The 24,597-nt window shown below is 47.2% G+C and overlaps 1 protein-coding gene across 2 annotated transcripts in view; it reads right to left on the bottom strand.

Moving 5' to 3' along the window:
* DGKD (diacylglycerol kinase delta) overlaps positions 1 to 24,597 on the bottom strand; it is a 100,458-nt gene that overhangs the window by 34,128 nt on the left and 41,733 nt on the right. For both annotated transcript variants that reach the window (XM_081050738.1, XM_081050739.1), the window contains exon 4: positions 111 to 215. In XM_081050738.1, the coding sequence (XP_080906864.1) occupies positions 111 to 215 (105 nt within the window). The remainder of the gene's footprint in view (positions 1 to 110; positions 216 to 24,597) is intronic.

Here is a 24,597-nt window from a genome sequence, read left to right as displayed (position 1 = left end):
GCAAAGTGCTGAGAAAGTGAGTTCCAGAACGTACAGTCCACACACGGGAGAGACTGGAACGGCAGGAACTTAAGGAGAGGGCAACGAGAAGGGCTGCTTTTCTTTTTTACCTCAAAATGCTCCCTGTTCTGGACAGTCTTTAGAGCGGCAATCCAGTCTTCCATTTCTTTTCTGTTATCAGCACATAAGATAAGTTTCCTACACGGAGTGATGACCTAGAGAAGGGAACAACGAATACACTCAACACACTCATGGACGAAGGACAAATGCTAACAACTAGAAAAAGAAGCTGAAACCCTACTTTCACTATGTATGTTTTAATGAAAAATGACTGTTTGATTCAGTCATTCAATTGAACAGAACATAAAAATGGTTACCATGAGTCACGAAAAATCAAGAGCAATCTCAAACCAAAAATACAAGTTTATACATTCACCAAAAATCAACTTACATGGACATTTATGAACTACTTACTACCCAGACCCAGTAAGAAGCTACATGTATAGGAAATTTTTTAAACAGGAAAAGAAAACAGCTGTTGCTGCTCCAAAGAGCTCACAAATTGACCCCCAGCACTCAGATCGCGCAGGGAAAGTCTGGCCCAGGTTACTCTAGGAATACGGAGAGCGTTTCACATGGACCATCCAGAACTGCTCTTGTATAAAACCGTCTGCTACTCTGCACCTGGCACCTGAGCAAATTACCTGGAAATGAGCTCGTGAGCCTGGTAATAACCTGCAAATAAAAATGACACCCACTACATACAAAAAGTTTTTGTAAATCAATTGAAAAATATCTTTCTTATAGAAAAAAGCCTATACATTTACATTTCACAGGAGAAATACAAAATGGCGAATACATGAATAAAAAGATATAACGATTCTAGTCTTCAGGGAACGTAAATGAAAATAGCAAATTATTTTTCACCTAACAGACTGGCAAAACTGTAAAAGATGATAATCTCCAGAGCTGACAAAAGCACAGAAGTAAAAAGTTCTCAAGCGATGATAGGAGGTAAACAGGGTATAAAATTTTTAGAGAAAAACCTGATCAAGACTATCAAAAATTTTTGAAAGTTATAGTCTTTTACTTTTGTTTTGTAATAATGTAAAATATCTCCGTAGTTCCCAAGTCAAATCCACAAAATAAGGTACAGTCAAAAGTCCTGCTCTGCTCTGTACCTGTCCCCTCCAGCCTGCTCCCCACCCCTCAAAGATAGCTCTAAAAGAATAAAAGCATGGTTCATCGTTCCATTTTTAAGATACACGCAAACGCACGTCTCTAGTCATATTCTTCCTTTTCAAACAGCAGCCAGCATAGACACGTTCTCCACCTGAGCTTTTTTCCCTTAGTTGTCCGTCCTGCCCATCACTTCTCAGCAGCACAGAGCGTTTCCTCATTCTTTCTTACAGCCCCGCAGAGACACCCAGTGTGGAAGCACCAGAGACTACTCAGCCAGGTCCCCACCCATGGATTCAATGTCACTGAGAAGCCTTTCATATGTCACATAGTGCCGCATGTACAGCCTTCACACAGGACCAGTGCTTCTGGGGGACAGATTCCTAGAAGTAGATAGAACGGCTCCAACAGAGTAAACACATGTATCACTTTACTAGCTATTGCCAAGTTCCGCTCCACAGGGGCTGTGCCGTTTCTGCATTCCCCATAGCAGGGTTAGAAAAATGTCTGCCTCCCAGGGATTCACAATAAAATGCTATTTAACGTCTGGATTTCGGCCTACCATATAGCTTTCATTTATTTTAGCAAGACCCAATTGAATGATTAGATGATCGTGTTTCTGGCTCAGAAACTGTTTTATAGATTATGTCTTCTGCGATTTTCCACCACTACCTAAAAGCTTAATCACAGAAGGGGATAATTACAGCGGGGTCACAGAGGCACGGTACCGTTCATTCTTTCACGTAACCAAGGTAACAGGGATAATGACATGTAGGGGCCAGGCTGGGTGCAGCAAGAGGCAAAGCTCGCAGAGGGTGAGGGGAGCCTGAAAGACAGAAAACAGGAGCCTGAACAGGCTGAGTGCCCTCCTGGGGTGGGAGGTGGGAGCCACTCTCCCCAGTGCAGCCCTATCCCGGCAATGGCACACCCGTCCGCCCAGCAGATGCTGAGTCTGCGCTAGGTCGGGGGTTCAAATCCATGACAGGCAGGGTCCTACTCACCTGGAACTCACACTGGGGAGAGACAGGCAAACAAGAAAACAATTTCAAACACTCACACGCTCCGTGAAGACAAAGGGGTCGTGTGGATGGGCTGGGCGGTGAGTGGAGGGCAATGGGGGAAGGCGATGGCAGAGCTGGCAACCGCTGATGGCCTGGGGTTGGGGCGTCAAGAATTCGCATCCGTAACTATTTATAGGGTCTCAACAAACACTATTATTCACTACAAGGTGAGTCTTAGTATTTGAACTTTCATCAGCATAATAATACAGTTACAGAAAGATAATGCACTTTATTTTGCATACCTTGGGGATTACATCAGGAGTTATGCAACATGATGTTTACAGAAGAGAACAATGAGGTTTTTCACATCCTGGTCTATTTTAGGCCTTGTTTCTACTACTCCCATGACAACCTGTACAAGACGAGGCCCACATTACTCCAGAACTCAGCTATGCCGTCTGAGCAGGTAGAGCTTTGGGTCCTCCATCTTCCACGTGCTGAAGGAAAGAGTCTTACTGGGACAGCTTTGGGGGCACTGGCCACCACGTTACAGACAAAACTGGTCTGTTTAAAGATGGTGAGTTAATGAAAGAAATGATCCTCGACGGCATTTCCTCAATCTGTGCATTACTTACAAGGAGCAAACACTGAGCAACAGATAAATGTCCAAGAACCTGATTTTCAGCCTGTTTTAGAAGCTCTTCCTTGCGCCATCTGAAGCCTCCAACACACGTGGCTCTGAACCCCACCTGGTCACCGACTGGTTGGGAAACGTGTGTAGACTGTCTTCATTTCCCTTCTGGCAAAGGGGATGACAGAAGCTACCTGACAGAGTTGTGATGGGATTGAATGGGACCAAACATGGAGAGGACCAAGCACGGGGCTCAACAGGGTTCAGGACACACCCTGGTCTGCAGCCCTGACAGGCTGTGTGACGTGGAGCAGCTGCCATCCCTCCCTGTGCCTCCATTTGCTCATCTGAAAACGGGCTGTTAATGGTGACGTCACGTCCTAGCAGGATGTGAGGTTTAGGGCAGGGACCACGTGCGGTGCTGAGAACAGTGCCTCACACTGCTCCTCCAGGGGCTACTTCAGGCTCTGGGTCCTAATGTAGGGTATTAGCTGTTTGGCAGAAGCAAAAGGGGCTCTTCCCTGTGGACACCAGCTTCCTGACACGTCCTGGTGCCAACAGTCCACCTCTCAGATCATAAACTTCGTCATAGGATTAAAAAATAAATCAGTTTCTGCCTTTCTCCAACCATACTCTGCCCCCTTTGAGAGAGAAACCACGTTTCTTAGCTGCCCACAGACTGGTCATGACTCCATCTCCTTGGAAGGCTTCTCCTCACTGGGTCTCCTGCCGGCCTTCTAGCCCAGGGGAAGCCGCCCAGACACCAGGCAGCTGTCCCGCACGCCCCGGGCCCGAAGCATGGGATAAGTGAGGGTGGGAGGGCCTCCCCAGGAGGAAAGGCAAGTGGGAGGCTGTTTCCGAGTCAGATGTCTTGACAGGGCTTCCTATTCAGTCCCTTGATTTTGGAGAAGAGCTGGCAGGACAAGACCCAGGAGAAAAGCAGGGCCACGTGAGACCTTCAGGTTATTCCCTCGTGGCCATTCATCCAGTTCATCAAAGCAAAAAGAAGGTGGGATTCAGGGGAAACACTAAGGAGTAATAAGAGTGTCTCTTTGTTTGGACTGCAGCCAATACTATAACTCCCAGAAACCAAGGAATGGTGCAAAAGAGCTAGAACTATCCCCCAAATCTAGCCCTCACGCAGAAAAAGCTTCAGAGACCAAAAGAAATTTGTAAGGTAAGAAATGGCTCACATACCTAAATCAACCTAAAAGATAAATGCCAATTAAAGTAGGGTAACACAGAGCACGTGACAGTGACATCACAGAGATTCGGCGGGCCGGGATCCATGGCTGGAATAGCAGACCTGGTACCAAGAGAGGCAGCAGAGCAGGGCTACGGAGCAAGAAGACGGCTACATGGAAACCCACAAACTCAAGTGAGAAAAAGCGCACCCCACACCTTGAAGTCGGAAGGGCAAGAAACAGAGTGAAACAGAAAGGGAGGAAAAAGAGAGAAAATGGTAGAAGCGTTTCTCACATAATCCTCGAGGCAAGCTAGAGGAGCAATAAACAGATTTAAATCCTTAGACTCTTGCTAAATTCTCCTGAAGGCGAAAGAATGTAAAAATCAGTAAGAAAAAAATAGACTGACTAACAACAAAATGAACAAGAGACCTGAACAGTTATCTCACCACAGTTATTTCACAGATGGCCAGGAAGGGACGGGGAAACGTACTCGACATCATGAGTCATCTGGAAAGGGGAATTAAAACCTTCCACTGTGGCTAAACTGAAAAAGACAGCTACACCCAGTGCTGGTGACGAGGCAGAACAAGTAGACGCCAGTGCTGGCGGGGATGCAGCTGGGTGCAACTGCTCTGGAAAACAGCGAGGCTGGTTCTTATTCATTCACCCTGTGGCTCAGAAATGCCGCCACACACCCAGCAGGGATACAGACATGTGTCCTGGTCGAGACACAGCAGGAATATTTGCGCATCACTCCTCTGAATGGGCCTGCCCTGCACACGGCCAGCACTGACGGGGAGGCCAAATACACTGCAACACGTTAACACGATGCAATACCACGCATGCGGCGATGAGAACAACCCACCACTGCCGTGTGCATGACGCGATGACTTTGACAACACCGAGACAGAAGAAGATGGCCTGTACAAATGACTGCGAGACTGGCAGAGCTCTATTAAATGTTAGGAATTGAAATGAAACATTAAAGTGTTAGAAGTAGATCTTCAACCTATGGAGAAGATGCTCAATCTCCAATTAAAATTACGAGACACCTTTTTCTCCACCAGATGGAGACCAATAGTTTGGCTCCGTGCTCTGCTGACTCTCCCACATTGCGGGCGGGGGTGGGGAGGGGGTTACTACAACTCCTCTGAAGAACATCTGGTGAAACCTAGCAAACTTTAAAATACACAGCTTTGGCTTAGCATCAGGACTTCTGTACATTTATCCTACAAGTGTGTCTCGTGCGAACTGACACACACTATATACATCGTAAAGAAAAGACTGGAAACCGTCAAATACTGCTAAGACCGGTAGAAGACTGGCTGCACAGAGTACGGCGCACTCCTGCAGCAGCTACTACCCAGCCACTAAAACACTAAGCTACTTACTCCTCACATACTTCTAGGGAACACCCTCTAAGATACATGGCTAAGTGCTCAAAGCAAACTGCGGGAACAGCAGGGTGCACCGGAAAGGCAGCCCCCGTCACCTCAGAGGGGACCTGAGCGGGGCTGTGAAACTTACTTTATACCTTTTCATCCTTTTCATCTCTATACCACGTACATGGATTATCTATTCAAAACATACTTTGAGACATAAAGCCTTAAGTTTAGAATATATACTAAAGGCAAAAAAAAAAAAAAGCTTTAAAAGTTCTAGTTGAATAAAATACAGTAACCTTACAACACATGGGTCCATTTTCCACCCTTCCTCCCCTTCTTTGAGGTAATGTTTATCATAAATATTACAACTACCTGTAGTTTAACTCCACAAGAGAAAATATTGTTTGCTTTAAATAGTTGTACTGCATATGGATATTTATTTAAGAAGTGATTCCTTGATTGTACACCTGAAATTAATATAATATTGAATGTCAGCTATAACTGAAAAATTTAAAAAAGGGGAGGGAAGGTAAAGAAGAATAAGAAGTTCAAAGTTCCAGCTATAAAACAAATAAGTCGTGGGGAATGTAATGGACAGCATAGGGTCATAGTCAGTAATATTGTGATAGCGTGGGACGGTGTCAGATGGCGGCTGGATTTATGGTGATCACTTCTTTGGGTATATAAATAAATGTTCAATAACTATGGTGTATACATGAAACCAAAATATTTTAATAAAATATTTTCAGAAAATAAAAAAAAGTTCTAGTTGAAATAAGAATTTTTGCTCCTTTCCTTTCAAATAATGCTCTTCCAGGAACTAAGAGAAAAGACCTAGCTGCTCCAAATGACTCGATGACACCCCAGCCAACAGGTACCTTCCGAATTAGCCAAGAAGGTTATTAAACCGGGATCTTTGAGAAATCCAGGAGAAAAAGGAGACACGCTGCAGACATACAGATGTGACTGCTGAAATGGAGAAGGTGGACTGTGGAATTATACACCTACCAGCTGATACGACAGGGAAAGCGACAGAAAGGCTGTCAGACTTCAGGGCAGCCCCACGGTGGGGCACTTAGTCCTGCGAAATCTGTTAGGTGTTTACAGGCACTTTTTGTTTCAGCTTCTCCACAACCTAGTGAAGTAGGAGGTAGCAAGAGAGGAAACTGAGCCCACCAAGCGACCTGGCCGAGGTCCCACTGCCAGTGAAGCAGGAGCCGGGAAGCAGACAGGCTGGCTCCTGCCCTCTGCCCAGCAGCGGCCTCCTACCTGGATTCCCGCAAATAGCCGCGTGCGCACTGCCAGGAATGGCGGGGCCGAAGGCGGGGAGGATGGCACTCAACAAGAGCTCGCTCCTGGTTCATTCAGAACAAGCCGTTTCCTTTCTGGCAGAAATAGCGGCTTGGCGGGTCAGTGCAAGGGCAATATGGCATCGCACGGAGTCACCTGACCGCTGCCCCGCCCACACTGCCCAGCTTTCCCAAGAATTCAAACCGAAAGGTAGAGGGGTAGGGTCTGGGGGACGATGACGAGGGCAGGTCATGATTCACCAGTGACGTCCTATCCAGCGAGTCCAAATATAAACGAGACCTTAAGGACAAAAGACCACGGTCCTGCAAACTGTCGTGCTGGAGCCACGGGCCAAACCAAACAACCTCAGCAGTAACGAACGTGGGGCCCTGGGCCTGGGGTGGTGCAAAGGCCACGCCAAGCAGGCAGGACAGGCACGCAGCCTGGACTGCGAGCTGCTCAGACACTCTTGCCCGTTTCATGGATCCAAAATAATGAAAGTAGCCAATAGACTTCTGCTTCTGGGAAGATGGTTAGGCATGCTTTTCCCTATTCCTCTGGCTAAGAACAACTAAAACCCTGGACATTAGATATGAAACAAGCATGAGCAGCCTGAAGGGTGGAGAGAAGAGGGCAGGCAGACTAAGGGCCTTGGGGCCCCAGTGCTGAATTCCCTGGGTTCTGCCTAGGACACCCAGGATGGGCAGCTGAAGAAGTCGCAGCCAAAAACACCAATGGACACAGAAAAAACTTTAAAGCCCTCCAAAAGCCTGCCGTCTCTGCCAACAGGACCAGGAAAGGAGCAGCGTAACGAGACAGAAATCAACAGTAGTAGAGTAGCCAGTAACCACTCTACTCCAGCCAAACACCATGGAAAACCTGTGGCCTCCATGCCAATGCCCCGCCCCGGTTGTAACCAGGTGCTCCAGCACCCCACTGGGTGGTGTCCACAGAAGGCCAAGGAGAGACATTCACCCCTGCAGGCCACACACCCATGGTGTCAGAGGTAGAGGCAAATAAACACAAGAAAGGGATTTAACATCATTAGCCCTTAAGGAAATGCTGGTTAAAATCACAATGCATATTACTATACACTCATTAGATGACTAAAGTAAAAAACACCACCAAATGCTAGAGAGTAAGTGGAGAAATTGGCTCACGTTGTTGGTGAGAATGGAAAATGGTGCAGCAAAACAGTTTAGCAACTTCTTTAGAAACCAAACATGCAACTATGAAACAGCCCAGCAATTACACACTTGGGCATTTATCCCAAAAAAATGAAGACTTATGTTCACACAAAAACCTCTGTATGCACGTTCAGAGCAGCTTTATTCGAAATCGCCCCCACTGGAAACAACCAGTGTCCTTCAATGGTAAATGATTAAATACTCTGTGGCACGCTCCTCGGTAATAAAAAGAGACAACGATCACGCACGCAACTCAGAGACCAGGAGGGAGTGCCCAGTTACGCTGAGTGCAGAGCGCCAATCCCAGAAGGTTCCTCACTGTGCCATCCCACTTATGGAACATTCTTAAGATGACCAAATTACAGAAATGGAGGACAGATTAGTGGTTGTCAGGGGTTAAGGAGGGGGGCAGGCATGGCTACAAAAGGAACCGGGGTCCTGGTAGAGATGGAGACGCTGGGACCCTGACAGGGTCCGTGTCAGCATCCTGGCCGTAATGCTGAGTTCCCGTTTGCAGGAGGGACCCGGCGGGTAGTTGGGTCAAGGGCACCACGGATGTCTGTATTATTCTGTGTGAGTCTACAGTGATCTCGGAACACAAGGTTTCATTAAAACGAAGGAACCACAAGCAACAGTTCCCAACTGCTCACATGTTTAAATGGGAAAACTGGGAGTGACTCCAGGACAACGTGGTTATTTCTGGACACAGGCATCTTGTTCAAGTTCTGATGTAGGTAGCAGAAGCTCATGAAACGTCTGACTTGCCACAGAAACATTATGCGACACACCTTTGGCAGACATTCTCAAAGAACACCAAATCCTCTTGAATTCCTGGTTCCTGAGCCTGAGTGCACAGCGGGTCACGGAGCTGCTATCGGGCTGTGGCACGTGTCCTGGCACTCGAGCCTGCACAGGACAGAGCACCGGAAATGGCAGGACTCGTTTCTCCACACAACGGAGCTGAGTCGCCAGTGACGCTATGCCTCCTGTCGGGGGGCTGTGACCCACAGGTCCTGTTCTCACACAGCACTGCGCTGCCTGGGGGGCTGGCCCCAGCACCCCCTTCACAGCAGGTGTGTTCCAGGAGCCACCAGAATGCCGCCAACACAAGCTGCCTCCCCAGCTCCAGACCCGCAGATCCCGCGGCCCCCCAGGCAGGCCCCTGGAGGGTCCCACTCACACCTCAACAGGTCCTCATGCTGACTACCCCCCACCCTGGGAGGCCGCCGTTTGGCAACCATACCCTCACCTTCACCTCCGACCTATGTGAGCAGAGAAAGTACAAAAAAAACGCAAACAAATGACAACACCAAACTCGGAATAGGGGTGACTTCCGGGAGGAAGGGCAGGAGGGGGTAGAGTAGGAAGGGGAAGACAGCACTCTGTGCCTACCCATTTTCTTTCTCAGGCTGGGAAGTGTGTGTAGTTGTTAACTGTGTTACTTTCTGAACGCCTCAAATAGGCAATGATTTTTAAACTGTTAAATGTTAAACTGTTAAATATGCTAAAATACCCAAGCCAGAGCTAGAGACACATAGCATGTCTCATATTTATAGTTTATTAGATATTTCTATATGAGGTATGATCAAAAAATATAGTGTTTAAATTTTTTAAAATTTATTACAGTAAAAGACACATGGCCATTGATCCCCCTCAAAATACTCCTCTTCACTTCAAACACACTTACCCATCGTTCTTGCCACTTTCTGAAGCAGTTCTGGAAGTCCTCTTTCGTGAGTGTCTTTAGTTGTGCTGCTGTGGCTGCTTCATGTCATGAATTGATTCAAAGTGTTTACCTTTCATGGTCATTTTGACTTTGGGGAAGAGCCAGAAGTCTCACGGCGCCAGATCTGGTGAATAAGGGGGAGGAGGACACACCGTAATGTTTTTATTTCACAGAAGTTGCCGTATCAGAAGCGATAGGTGACACGGAGCCTTTTTCGTTGTGAACAAAGCATATGGTGAATGCTACTGCCGAGTGCCATCCCACGGAAAGGCAGGGATCTTCAATATGGGAAGAGGCGCATCAAACCTTAGTAACAGTGAGTGACAAGTTTCAGCTCGGTGCAGTCGGGTGTGAGCTACAGTTGAGAGAAGGTGTATTTTAAAGTGTGCTGTAAATCATCCTCCATCAGGACAACACTCCGTGTCACACATCACTTCTGGTTTTTGGCAATTTCTGTTAAACGAAAACATTACAGTGTGTTCTCATCCACCCTATTCACTGGATCTGGTGCCGTGTGACTTCTGTCTCTTCCCCAAAGTCAAAATGATTGAGGACATCGAGGCAGCCACGACAGTGCAACTAAGGGCATTCATGAAAGAGGACTTCCAGAACTGCTTCAGAAAGTGGCCAGAACGATGGGATAAGTGTATTCAAAGCGAGGGGGAGTATTTTGAGGGGGATTGATGGCAACGTGTCTTTTAGTGTAACATTTTTTTAATTTAAACATTCACCATATCTTTTGATCACACGTCGTATGTGTGTCTGGGTGCATATATAGCATGTATAGTTTATTGCACTATATAAATGTATAGTTTCCCTGTATTTCTAGTTTAGCCTTACAGAAGGGATTGGGTCACCCTGAAGCCATGTGATGGATTCTGCTGGTAAATCTTGGCGTGGGAATTGGGGGGCGGGGTGGGGTGGGGGGTGGGAATGACTCCACAACCGGAACTTGGTACTCAGGCATGTATCCATTCACCATACATACCGCCTTCCCATGGCAGTTACACACTTGGCAGACTCCGCGGGCTGCCATGCATTTCGTGGCAGACACGACTGTGCCTAATTTGCCTCTCAGATTTCTTGGAGTAGATCCCTGGATCCCAAGGAGCTGGCTGAGTGTGTGAAAATAAGGGGGTGCTTTATGAAGGGAGGATGGGGGAGGTACTGGCTAGACCGCTCAGAAGGAAGCTGTTAGAGACCAACAAACAGCCTTTTCTCCCAACACCCCCCCTCCCCTGACTCACTGGGGTGACAGCCACCGGAAATTAACATAAAAACCTGGAAACTTCCTTTTTGAGGATCCTCAAAGCACACAGAGATCCGTGCCCTGCTTCTCAAAGGACAAGCCAGCTCAGTAAGCCTCAGTGAGGGTACGAGCATGTGGCACAGAGGGGCAGGACGGCGCAGCAGTGACAACAGACTGAGACATCACAGAGCTGCTGGTGCAAATGATCTGTCTCTCTAACCTCAGCTTCTTAACCTGCAAAATGGGTATAGGTTCTGGCCTGCCCCTTGGGTCGCTCAGGGGCAAAGGAAACAGGCCATTATTGCTGCCGGCCGCGGGAGCCATCACCTGTGCCTTCCAGGACAACACAGGTCAGGGCCTACGAGACGATGCGAGAGACAATGGCTGGCTCCCCAGGTGCTCCTGCAGTGAAATGGTAGTCACGGCAGACACCTGGGGGGACACGGAGCAGCCTGTGTGGGCATCTGGTCAGCAGCTGCCTGAAGCGCCGTACAACTCCACTGAGCAACAATCGCCCTCATGTACAGCAGTATGAGTGGGGTGAGCGCTCCGCCTGGGCAGGCTACGTCCAGGTGCCCAGGGCGGCTTTGGGGCTCTAGGGTGAGATTTCTCCTGGGACAAAGCTCAGACAATGGGAAGTCATCACAGAGAAGCTTCCCCAGCCTGAGGGCTTTCTAGCCAGGTAGGGACCTAAAAATGTTTCTAGCATATGGGTGACGTCATACCACCCAGCCTACAGCTTTAAAAATCCCAGCCTTCCACGGGTAAGAAACACAAGGCAAAAGTCAACCCTCCAGAGGCTTACCATAACCCACAATTCCTTCCAGTTACTTCATTGTAAATCCTGCCAGTTTAACGTCTTTCCCACACAGCATTCTGCGGACTCATCACCCACCATCACCTGGAACTCTTACCTGCAGCTCTGCTCTGCTTCAGACCATTTTCCAACCGCTCAAAATGGATCAGAATTGAAGTGGCCCAACAAAAACAGTTTTAAAATCGATGAACGAGAACCCGTGGCCACCAAAGCAGACCACAGACGCCAGAGATACAAATCAGGCCGTGTGGGCCAGCCACCGACCACAAGAGAAGCAAAGGCGAGCTCGGGGCAGGGTCAGGACCCTGGAAGCCCCCCCCAGCCTAAATATAGCTCCCCAGCCTGTGGAGCTTGGAAAGGTGGCCGACAAGAAGCATCTGGCACGCTCGGTAATTTCTGTCACTTCCTGTTACTCACATCCTGCTGTTCAGATGCTGCCTAAAATGCTGGGCTCGTGCACACGAGTCCCCACCGTGACGCCCCCTGAGACACAGGCTATTCAAAACAGCTGGATGTGCGTCGACAGCGGACGTCCTCACAGAGTGCCATATGAAACACAAAAATAGACACCACGCAACCAGGCTTGCCGCGGTCCCTGTGACGAGGCAGCCCCACGCTACAGGTCCAGACCTCCGGGCACTCAGCTCTGCCTGCTGCCCGACCCCGGGAGGAGACCCGCCATGAACTGCTGACGGGACGCTTTCCTCCCTGAGTCTGTACCCCACCTCCAGCCTCAGGGCCGCTTTGGGGTAAAGGGGGGTCGCCACCAGCACAGCTACAGACATGCTGAGGGGCTCACGGCGCACAGTCCCCACCCCCAACCCCCGAGGACACTGGCCACCAACAACGCAGGACGCCCAGGCAGGGAGCAAAGCCAACCGAGCCAGAGGTTAAAATCACAGATTTAAAAAAGCAACAAAAAGTAAAATGAAGCAAAAAGTAAAAGTAATACCTAAAATGGAAACGTGACAAACATGTTTGGGGCTGTTCATCTAGTCAGTATTTCAACAGTGCTTCATTAGGCTTTGAAATGTGCTCAGTGTCTGGGAAACCTTAGCGACCAGAGCGCGCCCTGAGAGGGGTGGAGGAGAGCCCCTGGGGTGGGGGGTCCCATCACCCACAAAGGGAACCAGGTGTGGAGATGGTGCCCCAGAGGGCGTTTCCCCACCAGCAGGCAGGAAAGGAGCACACAGAAGGCAAAATACAAACAAACAAAACCTAGCAAATCTCAATGCACTGGAAATAACCTAAATCTCCCAAAACTGGGGTGTGGTGAAATACATTATGACAAAATCATTTATCAGTATACTTTATAGCCAGTTTTTAAAAGGATAATGAGACTAGATATTTACAGACACAGATGTTCACAATGTAATAATACGTTTAAAAAGCAGGTTATAAATTAGGATGTGTATAATTGATCCCACTGTTTGTAAAACTAAATTATATGTACCGATTCTCACAGGAAAATGCCTAAAAAACCATTAGGGTATACCAGGCTTTTCCTACTTCGGTGCTACTGACATTTTGGGCCAAATAATTCTTTGTTGTCTCCCACAACACTGCAGGGTGCTAAGCTGAACCCTGGACATGCCAGCAGCACGCGCTCCCCGCCTCCTGCTCCCCTCCCAGCCCTCACAACCCAAAATGTCTCTGCCCAACGTCCTCCGTGGGCCGATCTCATTTCCCCATGCCCTTATCCCACCCATGTTTGAGAACCACAGGTCTCCATAATAGTGTTTATGTCTTAGGATCTCAGAGAAAAGACTTTTGAGTGTTTTTTGTTTGTTTTGGTTATGGTACTTATTCATAATGAGCATGTTATTTGTATTAAAAAGTGAATAGAAAACAATCTTAGTGTTGGTAAAACACTACAAGTGTTTTTGCTATAGGCAATATTTGAGTTGCAGCAAACCCTCACATTCTATGCAAGTACACAATAAAAAACAGTAAGTCTCGTGGAAAAGGATGAGGCAATTCTAATAAAAACACTAGTGATAAGGAAATGCTACAGTAAATATAGGCCTTTACCATCTAAAAGAGCGAAGGAGCCTGGTGCGTGCATGGGCTACAGCTCAGTTACGAGTTATGTGCAAAAGGCACAGAGGTCTAAGACACAAGAAGCGATTCCCAGGCAGAGCGTGGAGCGTCCAGTCCACGGCTATGCCCCTCCTTGGCAGGCCTCGTCCTGCAGCTGGTATCTGGCTTTCAGCTGCTGGGCCAGTGCCCTTTTGTTACCGAAACACGCCACAGCAGCAAGGACTAACTGGATCTCCTCCTTGGCTACTGCACAGAGGGAATGACGAGCTCCAAGCCGTTAGCTCCAACACCGGGTTACTATTAGCCCAGTGATCATGAACTCTAAATCCAAGTCCCCTGGCAGTGGGTCTCCAAGGGGCATGAGGATGGAGGGAGCAGGGCAGAAACACATCAGCAATCTTAAATCCGGCCACCACCGCGCTGTCATGATTGATCTGCTTGTATCTGCGATGGTTTGATGGTAAACCTGCCTACACCCAAGTGCATCTACGGTCACATTACAGTTAACAAGCATCAGGGAGGGAGGGGAAGAGAGAGGAGGGGAGGGGAGGGGCTCACAAGCAACCTCTGCAGCCCAAGGTCAGCCACGTACTTTTCTGACCACTAAAGGCCAAGCTCATTAGGCAGTAAGACGGCCCAGTAAGACCTCCCCAAGCACAGGGGCCCAAGGTGAGAACACCCACACCCCCACCTGCTGACTCACCGGGTGTCCACCCTGGAGGTCAAGCCTTGGGCACGTCTGTACTGATACTCGGACCTCAATGCTGCTTGCACACGCCCCACACAACCTGGAAACCTACCAGGCAGCAGGCTATGCAGCCAGAACGCAGAGGAAACACCCAGGGGGGGCAGGTTCACAAGGAATTGGTGGGCGGGGACGTCTACATCACAGTCCTGCTGAGGGGGGGCGGGGAGGAGGCGCATTTCAAGGCGGGACACAGCCTGGAAAACTGGAGGCTGACCTCTCCGGCGGGAGGATTCAGGGACTTGTTTCTGTTCCTTCCGGTTTTCTGTATTTTCTAAATTTTCTATAGTTATGAGTTTTAAAATATATCTATCCTTTTTTTCCTACAAAATAAATATCTGAGACAAACAAACAAACCCTAGCTGCCGGCATAACTAGCATTTTGTCCTTCTTTCCAACCTGTCCCTGCTGTTCCAGACGCCCCTCTCTTGGCCAGCCTCCACAGGACACTCCCGCTGCCCCAAGGATGGGGACGTCACTGGGGGAGCCCCGGGGACACTCTCTGAGGGGATGGAACAGCGGCCACCTCCTCCCAGTGGCTTCTGCACCGAGGGGACGCCTGGGTGCCTGTCCACTGCTGGGCCCTGGTCTTTTCAAGGAGAGAAAAGCAAGCCCTTACCTGGTTTAAACCACTGTTTCCTGGGTTTTCTGTTAAACCTCCCAAGCCTCATCTTAACTGAGATGCCATCCTCATCGTCTCACACAGAAGAAAACCCAGGCACAGAAATGGAGTCCGCTTTATCCTCCACATAAATGCCTCGACTTGTTTCGTTAGATGAGAACTGAAAACTCTCAACTTGGGCAACTGATAACAAACAGGAAGGTTGAAATAACAACACCGCAGATCAAATCTGAGGACGCAGTTACGTCAGGGCTGGACACACGCCGCCTGCCGCCTGCTCTCTAAACACAGCTTTATGGGAACACAGCCACACGTGCTCCTGTGCGCACGAAGGCGAGAGAGACCCCCCCAGCCCGCAGGCCCGCGACGTACGCTGGCTGCTGACCGCTGAGGTCGAATAGGAAGAGCACGCGCAGAATCAGGTGTGGAGCTGTTACACGCAACCTGCTGCAGGCAAGACGGACTGTGCCCACGAGGGGGGTCTCCGTTCCCTGCCCAGAGGAACCCGAGTGCCTGGCTGGTCGTACAGGCTCACCCGATACTCACGGGACTGACTACTTCCGTTTACGTGAAGGGTCAGCTCTGACAACTGCATGTGTGCTTACCCCCACTAAGCAATTCAGAATGAAAAGCTGCACAAACGTGAACAGTGCTGCACACTTCAGCACAAGTTCCCTAACACACCCCTCTTTCACGGGGGACAGATAGTTCATGGCAGTTTACCCTGTGGACTAAGGATTCCCGTATCATCTAACTTGACTGTGTTGCAGTCTGGGAGCCAAGCTGTCTGGACAACCACGAGGACCCACGCTGAGGCCACCCGGCTACCTGGGTGAGGACACTTCTTTGCTCCCGGGCAAGAAGGAGGCCGGCGGAAGCAGAATCTGAGGTGTGGTCCTTTCAGCCCCTTACCACTCCCTTCGGCGGGAACAAGCCTGACGGTGAGATGGATTCACTCCTCGCAGGTGATCCACCATGCAAGACAAAAGGGGCAGGCATCTGTGCCCCAGAACTAAGTCAGTCGGAGGGAGATGTCTTCCGACCTGTTACTGGCGCATGAAAAAGAAAAAAAGCCACAATGTGAAGGTTTTCCAATTTGATGGTTGTAAGGCAAAGCTGTAGGAAGAGACAAGACGTGGAGCTGAGCTGCTTCTCTTCAGAGACCAGTCGTCACGTGGTCCTACTCAGGTTCAGCCGGAAGGTGAAGTCACAGACGCTTACATGTGCCCATAACTGGAAAACCATTGGTTCTAACACCATTTCGGACACTGAAGAATGGACACCCAGAGGGGACAGGGACGGCCCAAGGCCACACCGCTTGGAGGAGGGCCAGAAGACAGCTGGTCAACTCACTCCATCCAGGGAACAGAGTGGCCATGGAGCGCCCTCTTGGAGGGACTGAGTGCCCAGCCAACGACACTCGTGGTCTGGGGAAGCCATGAGTGCCCGCACATGCACACAGCACGCTAATCAGCATGGGAGCCTGTCTCCTTCGTATCGCCACCCAGGAGGGAGAGGACCCCAAGGGGCAAGGCTGCTGTCCTCAGCTCCCGGCTCCCACACCTGACCTCTGCGGCTGCTGCAGGTGCAGCGCCAGCCCTCAGGTGCAGCAGGGGACCAGGCACTAGACACCCTCTGGCCAGTCCAAATCAGCCTGGCTTCTCACTCCCCGCCCGACTGATGTCCTCAGTCAGGATGCCATGTAAGTGGTCCAGGAAGGGGATCGCAGAACACATTCCCGTTGGGTAGGTCGGCCACACCCCAGGTCACCGCCTTTCAGGATAACCCTGCTCATCTACGACCCCGCTTCCCTGCTTCAGGCACTGTACCTCTTTCCTCTGACCAAGCTTCCTGTATTCCTCTGCTATTTCAAGTATATGTCAAACAGGAAGTCATTCCAACCACAAGATTTAACATTTTAAAAAACCAAAACAGAAAAAGGTTGCAAACATTTTTACCCTTGGCAAACCCTGACTCGGAGGGTTGGTCTACCAGGGCTGGGGACAAATCACCAGATATTTGAACAGCCACAGCGAGAGGCAATGGCACCTGGGTTGGCCAGGGCCAGCTGGCCTGACTCAGGAGCCACCTCCCTTTGTCATGGACCAGCTATGACAGTCCCTTGTAGATGGAAGAGACAGAAAAGCTCCCCAGAGATGCCAAGAGACAGAGACACAGCAACAGCAAACCAATGAATCCAACAAATATTTACAGGATGCCTGTTTTGTGCCAGGCGTGGAGAGAGTCAACAAACTCCAGCACATCCCTTCTCTCCTGAAGTTTACACCTCTCCCTCCAACAGACATCGGTGCGGAAAATGTCTGTGTAGACATAAGAAACAAGAAAACCTGAAGAGCTTATATCCATTAAAAATGTTATTTCATTATCAGAAAATTTCAAAGGTGTTATAAAAACCTTCCCCCAAAAAAACTCCACACTTAGACAGATTCACTGGTAAATTCTAACAAAAATTTAAGAAATAACACCAAACTTTATCAGAAAACACGGGGGTGGGGTGGGGAAAGGACAATTACCCTCCTCCTTTTATGATGCTAATTTATATGTTTAATGAGGCCAGCTTAACCTAAGTACCAAAGCCTGATAAAGACAAAAGGAAAGAAAGAAAATTAAAGACCAATATTTTTCACAGATATAGATGCAAAAGTCCTTAACAAAATAACAGCAAATTGAATCCAATAATAAATAAAAGGATAATACATCATGAGGAAATAGGGTTTGTCTCAGGAATGCAAGGTTGGTTTAACACTTGAAAGTCAACCAATATAATTTGTTCTTTTAATAAAATAAAAGAGAAAAACTGTAAGATCACTTCAATATATGCAAAGAAGTATTTGACAAAATTAAACACATATTCATAACAAAAATTCTTAGCAAACAAGAAAAGCCTTAAACTGATAAAGTACCTACAAAAAGCTGAATTAAAAAGCTGAATTGTTTTCTGTTAAGACTGGAAGAAATGAAAGGATTACTGCTTTCACTACTTCTAGTCAACACCGTACTGGCACTCTTAGCTTTTACAATGAGGCAAGAGAAAGAAATAAAAGCAATCTGGGTCAGAAAGAAGTAAGGCTGTCCCAACTTGCAGATGCTATGACTATATAGAAATTTCTGGGGAATCTACGATACCACTACTAGAACTAATAAGTTATTTTCCAAGGTCACAAAATCCATTATATTCTCATATGTTCACAGTACTGGCAAATGACTTTAAATTTCATTTAATAGAAACAAACTACAAAGGAATGAATCTAACAACAGTCACTAAAAATACACTGAAAACTACAAAAGTTTGCTGAGAGAAATTTTAAAGGAGCCAAATAAATACTGAGATATATCATGTTCATGGGAAAACTAAATGTTATTAATATATCAATTTTGCATAAACTGTGAACGTCTAAGTATTACCTTGTCTTGTGCACCTGAAACTAATAAAAAAAATTAAAAATAAATAAATAAACTGATTTACAGATTCGACACAATCTCAATCAAGATTCCAGGAGGCCCTTTTTGTAGAAACTGACAAGTTAATTTTAAAATTCACACAAAAACACCAGGACTTAGAATAATCAAAACAAGTGTAAGAAAGAATAAAGTTACAGGACCTGCGCTGTCTGATTTCAACACTTACTGGAAAGTAAGAGTAATCCAGAAAGTGGGATATTAGAGTAAAGGTTGACATATAAGAGAAAGTCTGGAAATAGACTCACAAATATATGGCCAACTGACTTGTGACAATGGTGTTGAGGTTATTCAATGGGGAAAGGAAAGTCTCTTCAACAAATGCTGTTGGAAAAATTTAATATTCATATAACAAAAATTGAAAATCAACTCTTACCTCACATGACAGACACAAATTAACTGTACACCAAGCATAATTCTAACTGTAAAACCTAAAACCACAAACGTCCTAGAAGAAGCTAAGGTAGAAAAATGCTTCTTGGATAGAACACAAGAAGCATAAAACCATAAAGGAAAAAATTGATAAATTCAATTTCACCAAAAAAGAAAGACCCTGTTCTTCTAAGGACGCTATTTTAAAAAAAAGAGAGAGAGAGAGAGAGGCAGGCCACAGATTGAGGAAAACATTCACAGCACATATATCACACAAAAGACTTATATATCCAGAATATGTAAAGAACTCTTACAACTCAATAATAAAACAAACAATTCCATAAAAAAAACGGACAAATGATTTTACCACACATTCCACAAAAGAAAGACAAATGGCCAAAAAGCACATTGAAAGATGCTGACATCATATGTCGTCAGGGAAACGGAAATTAAAACTACGAGATGCCACGACGCGTACATCAGGAAGTAAAATAAAAACACTGACCACACCAAGTGCTGGCCGGCATGTGGAACAACTGCAACTCCCACTGCTGGTGGGGCTGCAAAGCTCCAAGCAGTTCCGAAAACAGTTGAGCAGTTTCTTAAAAAGTTAAGCACACACCTACTATGACCCAGCAATTCTGCTACGAGGCATTTACCCAGGGAATGAAAACATACCCCACACAAAGCCTTGTATCTGAATGGTCATGGCAGCGCTAACAGCTGAAAACTACAAACAGGTAAATGGATCAATAAATGGTGGAAAAGGAATATTATTGATACACCTGACAGGGAAAATTTCAAAATCATTATGCTGAGCCAAAGAAGCCAGACTTTAAAAAAAAAAAGAAGACATACTACCACTATTTAATTTACACAGAATTCTAAAAAATGCAAACTAATCTACAAAAACAGAAAATGGGTCCACGTTTGCCTGGCACGAGGGTAGGGAGGACAGACCACAAGGAAACTGTCAGGGGACTGGAAATGTCTGTTATCCTGACTGCCGTGACAGTTCCAATGGGTGTGTGTGTGTGTGTGTGTGTGTGTGTACGTACTCACCAAGCTGTATACTTTAAATAGTGCAGTTCATTGTACAGCATCTATGCCTCAACTAAGTTATAAAAATATTTTAACGTTCACATATCTTAGTGCACTGGAATAGTCTTTAAAGGGCAGGGTGAACCTTTCTCTGAATGAGTAGAATGACCCTAGAATGTATCATCGGAGCCAGGAAACTTCTTCGTGGGTATGAAGTCCTGTACAACTGGGTGTGTGAACGGGCGGAGTCCTGGGGAAACCAGCACTGCGGCTCTGGGAACAACAAATACCCAATCTACAATATTCCTTGGTGCGATTAGATACTTCCTGTGTAAAGCAAAGCATGAAGTCCATTCCTCAGAAGGCCTGGACGATCAGACATGCCGGAGCCCTTGTTTCCTAGACCAGGAAGTGGTCCTGCTTTGCAGGGGCAGGGCAGATGCCAAGGCTCTGCCTCAAGGTATCTCTCCAGCCCTTGCACGGACGCTAATTGCTCTGAGCCACCCTCCTCAGACCTTTGCAGCTAGTGAGGCTGCAGAGAAGACGCGCCCTGACACTGACCAACATTCCCAACAAGCAGTCGCCGGGATGGAGGGGAGCCTGGGAGCGGCCAGGGAGAGGGTGGGGGGGGGGCGCTCCCTTACTGAGCGCCCCTACACTGGGCTGAGGACTCGAGATTTAGCTAAACATCCTGGTACAGCAGCTCCTACCATCCTCCCCATCTGAGAAAAAGAAAAGGAAAAAGGTGGGGGTGGGGAGGAGGAAGGGAAGGGACAAACGTTTCACTTGTGAGTTTACTTTTCAAACCAGGTACTTCAGCTGTGGAGGGGGAAGGATTACTGAGTCAGTCAACAAACAGCACAGCCTCTCCACCACAGAGCAGGGAATGATCTTAATTTGACAACAAGTTGTTTCAAGGAAATAAAAAGATCCCTCAGCTCTACATTCTCTGAAATACCAGGTCATTCTGGGAGAGAATACCATTTTCCTAACTTTCAAGGAAAAACCAGACAGACGGGAGTTGGCTCCATCACATCCCTGGTGTATTTACCAAATACCGGGAAAACAAGGACTACAATTACTCATTTCCTAGACACCCAAAGAAAAAAATTCAGTCAAATACATGCATCTTCTCCACTGTTAGTTTTGTGAAAGAACTTTACAAAAATATGTCAGTCAAACTACAGTCTCTCAACTGTCCAGTTTTCTTTTTTGTTTCCTCTGTCACTTGTAAGTAGACAACTGGAAGTGTAACAATTAACACCCATATACACACACACACCCTAACAGTATCGTGAAAATGGCTTAGATTCACAAATTTCCCTTCTCAGTAACAACACAGTCCAGACAAGTACAAGTACAGCGGCCTCTCCCACCGCCACTTCTACACATACTTGACAGACAGCACGGTTGGTCCCTCTGGTCCCTCAGCCAGGCTGCCAGCAGAAGGCAGCGCCCGCTCTCCACCGACTCGGACACCTACAGAACCGAATCCCGAGCCCCAAGCACTCACGTGGAGCCCCGGGCTCTTCGGACCATCTGTGCCACACAGGCAGGTGCCGCCTTCAGCAAAACCCCACACTTAGCAAACATACAGCCACCCACTGGGCTCCACGCCTGTTTCCTCCTGCGTCTTGAAACTGAGAACAGAGTGGATTATAACGCAGGGAATTCACTGGATTAACTTTCTTCTGCAGCTGTCCTTCCAGTCCTGTTCCACTGCCCAAGGCGTGTTTTAACTATCAGAGTATTTCATTCACTAGGCATCTACCACGTGCCAGGGGCCTGCGCCACCACCCTGTGCAAGGTAGTAATGCCCCCACTGCCGATGGAATGACAGCTGGCACAGCCAGGTCATGAGGTCAGGCTCTCCCACAGCCCTGTGCGTGAGCAGGAACCGCGTGGGCTCAATCGTTTGTGGCAGGGAGCCCAGATGGCAGGCTCTGCTGCCCTAATGTGGGGCTTCCTGTCTGGCAGGGCTTCTGGAGTAAGACGACTTATGGGACAGCCCAGCCCACAAGTCTGACTCCCCCATCTCAGATCCAGAAAAGTGGGGAGAGTTTTCCATGCAAGGAAATTTGCCAATTATATATATAGCTTTTCCTCTCTCTGAGCCAAAGTGACGGGCGTAGGGGTTTTGCCCAGGAAATATCTGCGCTCCAAACAAGCTGGGAAGGAAAAGTGATATTAAAATCTGGACAAAGGTCGTGGTTCCTCACCAAAGGAGCAGCCTGACCACCCCACAGGCTGACATCTGCTGGAAACAGCTGAGAAACTCAGATCCACGGTTCACCCTCCACAGGCTTACTAAGGCACTTTCACTCGACACACACGAGTGCCAAGCAACAAGATTTCAAACTAGAAATATTACTTAAACCATTACATAGCTTCCTTTTTATTTTGTTATCAGGCTGTAACTAACAAAATTGTAAGATGATTAAATACCGTGTTTTCCCGAAAATAGGACCTAGCTGGACCATCAGCTCTAATGCATCTTTTGGAGCAAAAATTAATATAAGACCGGGTCTTATTTTAATATAATGTAAGACCAGGTCTTATATAATATAATGTAATGTAATACAATATAAAATAATTATAATACAATATAATACAAAACATAAGACCGGGTCTTATATTAGTTTTTGCTCCAAAAGACGCATTAGAGCTGATGGTCCGGCCAGGTCTTATTTTCGGGCAAACATGGTAAAGGCATCTTATATTTTTAATCACATTTGGTTTTCCTTTACACTTTATTTTTCCTGTGTTGAGTAGTTATTGCCTGATAATCTTAAGGACACCAACTCTTTCTGGATATATACTCTGCAGCTGCAGATACTGTTTTGTTTTTTTAACTTTTATTTATTTTAAGTGTGTTTTTCCAGGACCCATCAGCTCCAAGTCAAGTAGTTGTTTCAACCTAGTTGTGGAGGGTGCAGCTCACAGTGGCCCATGTGGGGATCAAACCAGCAAGCTTGTTAAGAGCACTGTGGTCTAACCAACTGAGCTGACCTAGATACTGTTTTGTGTTTTTTTAACACTGTCTAGAAAACTCATCTAAAATCCTCTGAATCCGTATAAATAAGTGTTACCAAGTTTAACCCTATTACTTTTCTACTAGTGGTGATGAGTGGCAGGAGAGATAAAAATCAGGAAACATTTAGAGGGCACCCTTTGCCAACCCAGTGACCTATGAGATGGATTCAGCATTATCCCCATTTCACAGATGAGAAAACTTGAGTCTCAGAAAGATGAAGTATCTTGCCCTAAGTCACACAGCTGACAAAGAAGACCACCTTTATAATATGCCTCGTGAAACTTGTGGATATCATCAAATAATATTTCAACAACATTGCTTGGGGAAATGATAAATACAGACATGAAGAATCAGTCCTCTCCTCATATGGCACGGTTCTTCTGACCTGGTCATGTGAGGGCAATCATTGGGCTGATGCTACAAGCAAAGGCTGCTAGAACCTTGTCCCAACAGCCATATGACTGTGTAGCAGAAGTGCCATCTCATACTTGGGGGAAGTCGGGCAAGATTTCAACATGGTGTTTTACAGAAACAGCCCTCTAAACATGTATATCCTGCAAGAGAATGTAGCTCATTCACCTTACAGTGAAACGTGTGCGTATATATGTATATGTACACACACACATACACACATGTACACACACACGTACACACGTATACACACACGTACAAGCATGTACACACGTACACACACACACACACATAAAAAACATCTTTTTTGTGCCATGGACTCTTTTTGGCAGCCTGGTGAATGTCACCCCTTCTCAGAATGTCACCAAATGCAGAAAATGAAATACTCAGGATTGCAATGAAAACCAATTTTAATAAAGTAGTCATATCCATGGGCCCTTTGGAGAGTAGTGGGGGAGATCCATGAACCTAAGTTTAAAACCCCTGCCAGGCAACACATTTTCTTCTCTCCTCCCCTCCAACATCTCCCAAAAAGAGGTATGGGGGTGACTGGCACTCCCAGCCATCGTGGGCCAAGAGAATCAAACTGTGGAAGGACCCAGGTAACCCCATGGAGCTGCTGTACTGACCAAAGATGCTCTTCCTTTGTCTAGAAGAATAAACTTGACGTGTTCGCATCATCCTTAGTTTGGCATTTTTTTCTATAAGCGATGTAGCAGGTTGAATAGTGGCCTCCAAAAAGCTGCTCCAAGTTCTAACCCCAGAACCTGTGCAGATGAGCTTATCTGCAAAACGAGTCTTTGCCATCCTAATCAAGACTCTTGAGATGAAATCATCCCGGATGATGGCAAGGGGGTGGGGGTGGAGGGGCTAAGTCAATGACAAGTGTCCCTGACAAGAGACAGAAGACACGGGGGAGGAGGAGAAGCCACGAGAAGATGGAGGCAGACTGGAGGAATGCAGCCACAAGCCAGAGACGCCTGGACCCAGCAGACGCTGGGAAAGGCGAGCCGTGGAATCTGTCCTGGGGCCTTGGGAGGGAGCCAGCGCTGCCAACACCTTGATTCCAGACTTCTGGCCTCCACAAGTGTGAGCGAATACACTTCTGCTGTTCGGAGCCACATGGTAATTTGTCATGGCAGCCCCATGAAAGCAACAGAGCAGTAAAACTTATTTCTTAGACACATCTTTATGATTTTC

This window comes from Rhinolophus hipposideros (assembly GCF_964194185.1).
Source record: "Rhinolophus hipposideros genome assembly, chromosome: 6".
In the NCBI taxonomy this organism is placed as follows: domain Eukaryota; kingdom Metazoa; phylum Chordata; class Mammalia; order Chiroptera; family Rhinolophidae; genus Rhinolophus; species Rhinolophus hipposideros.
The sequence above is the reverse complement of the archived record's forward strand: the minus strand, read 5'-3'. Positions and strand labels throughout refer to the sequence as shown.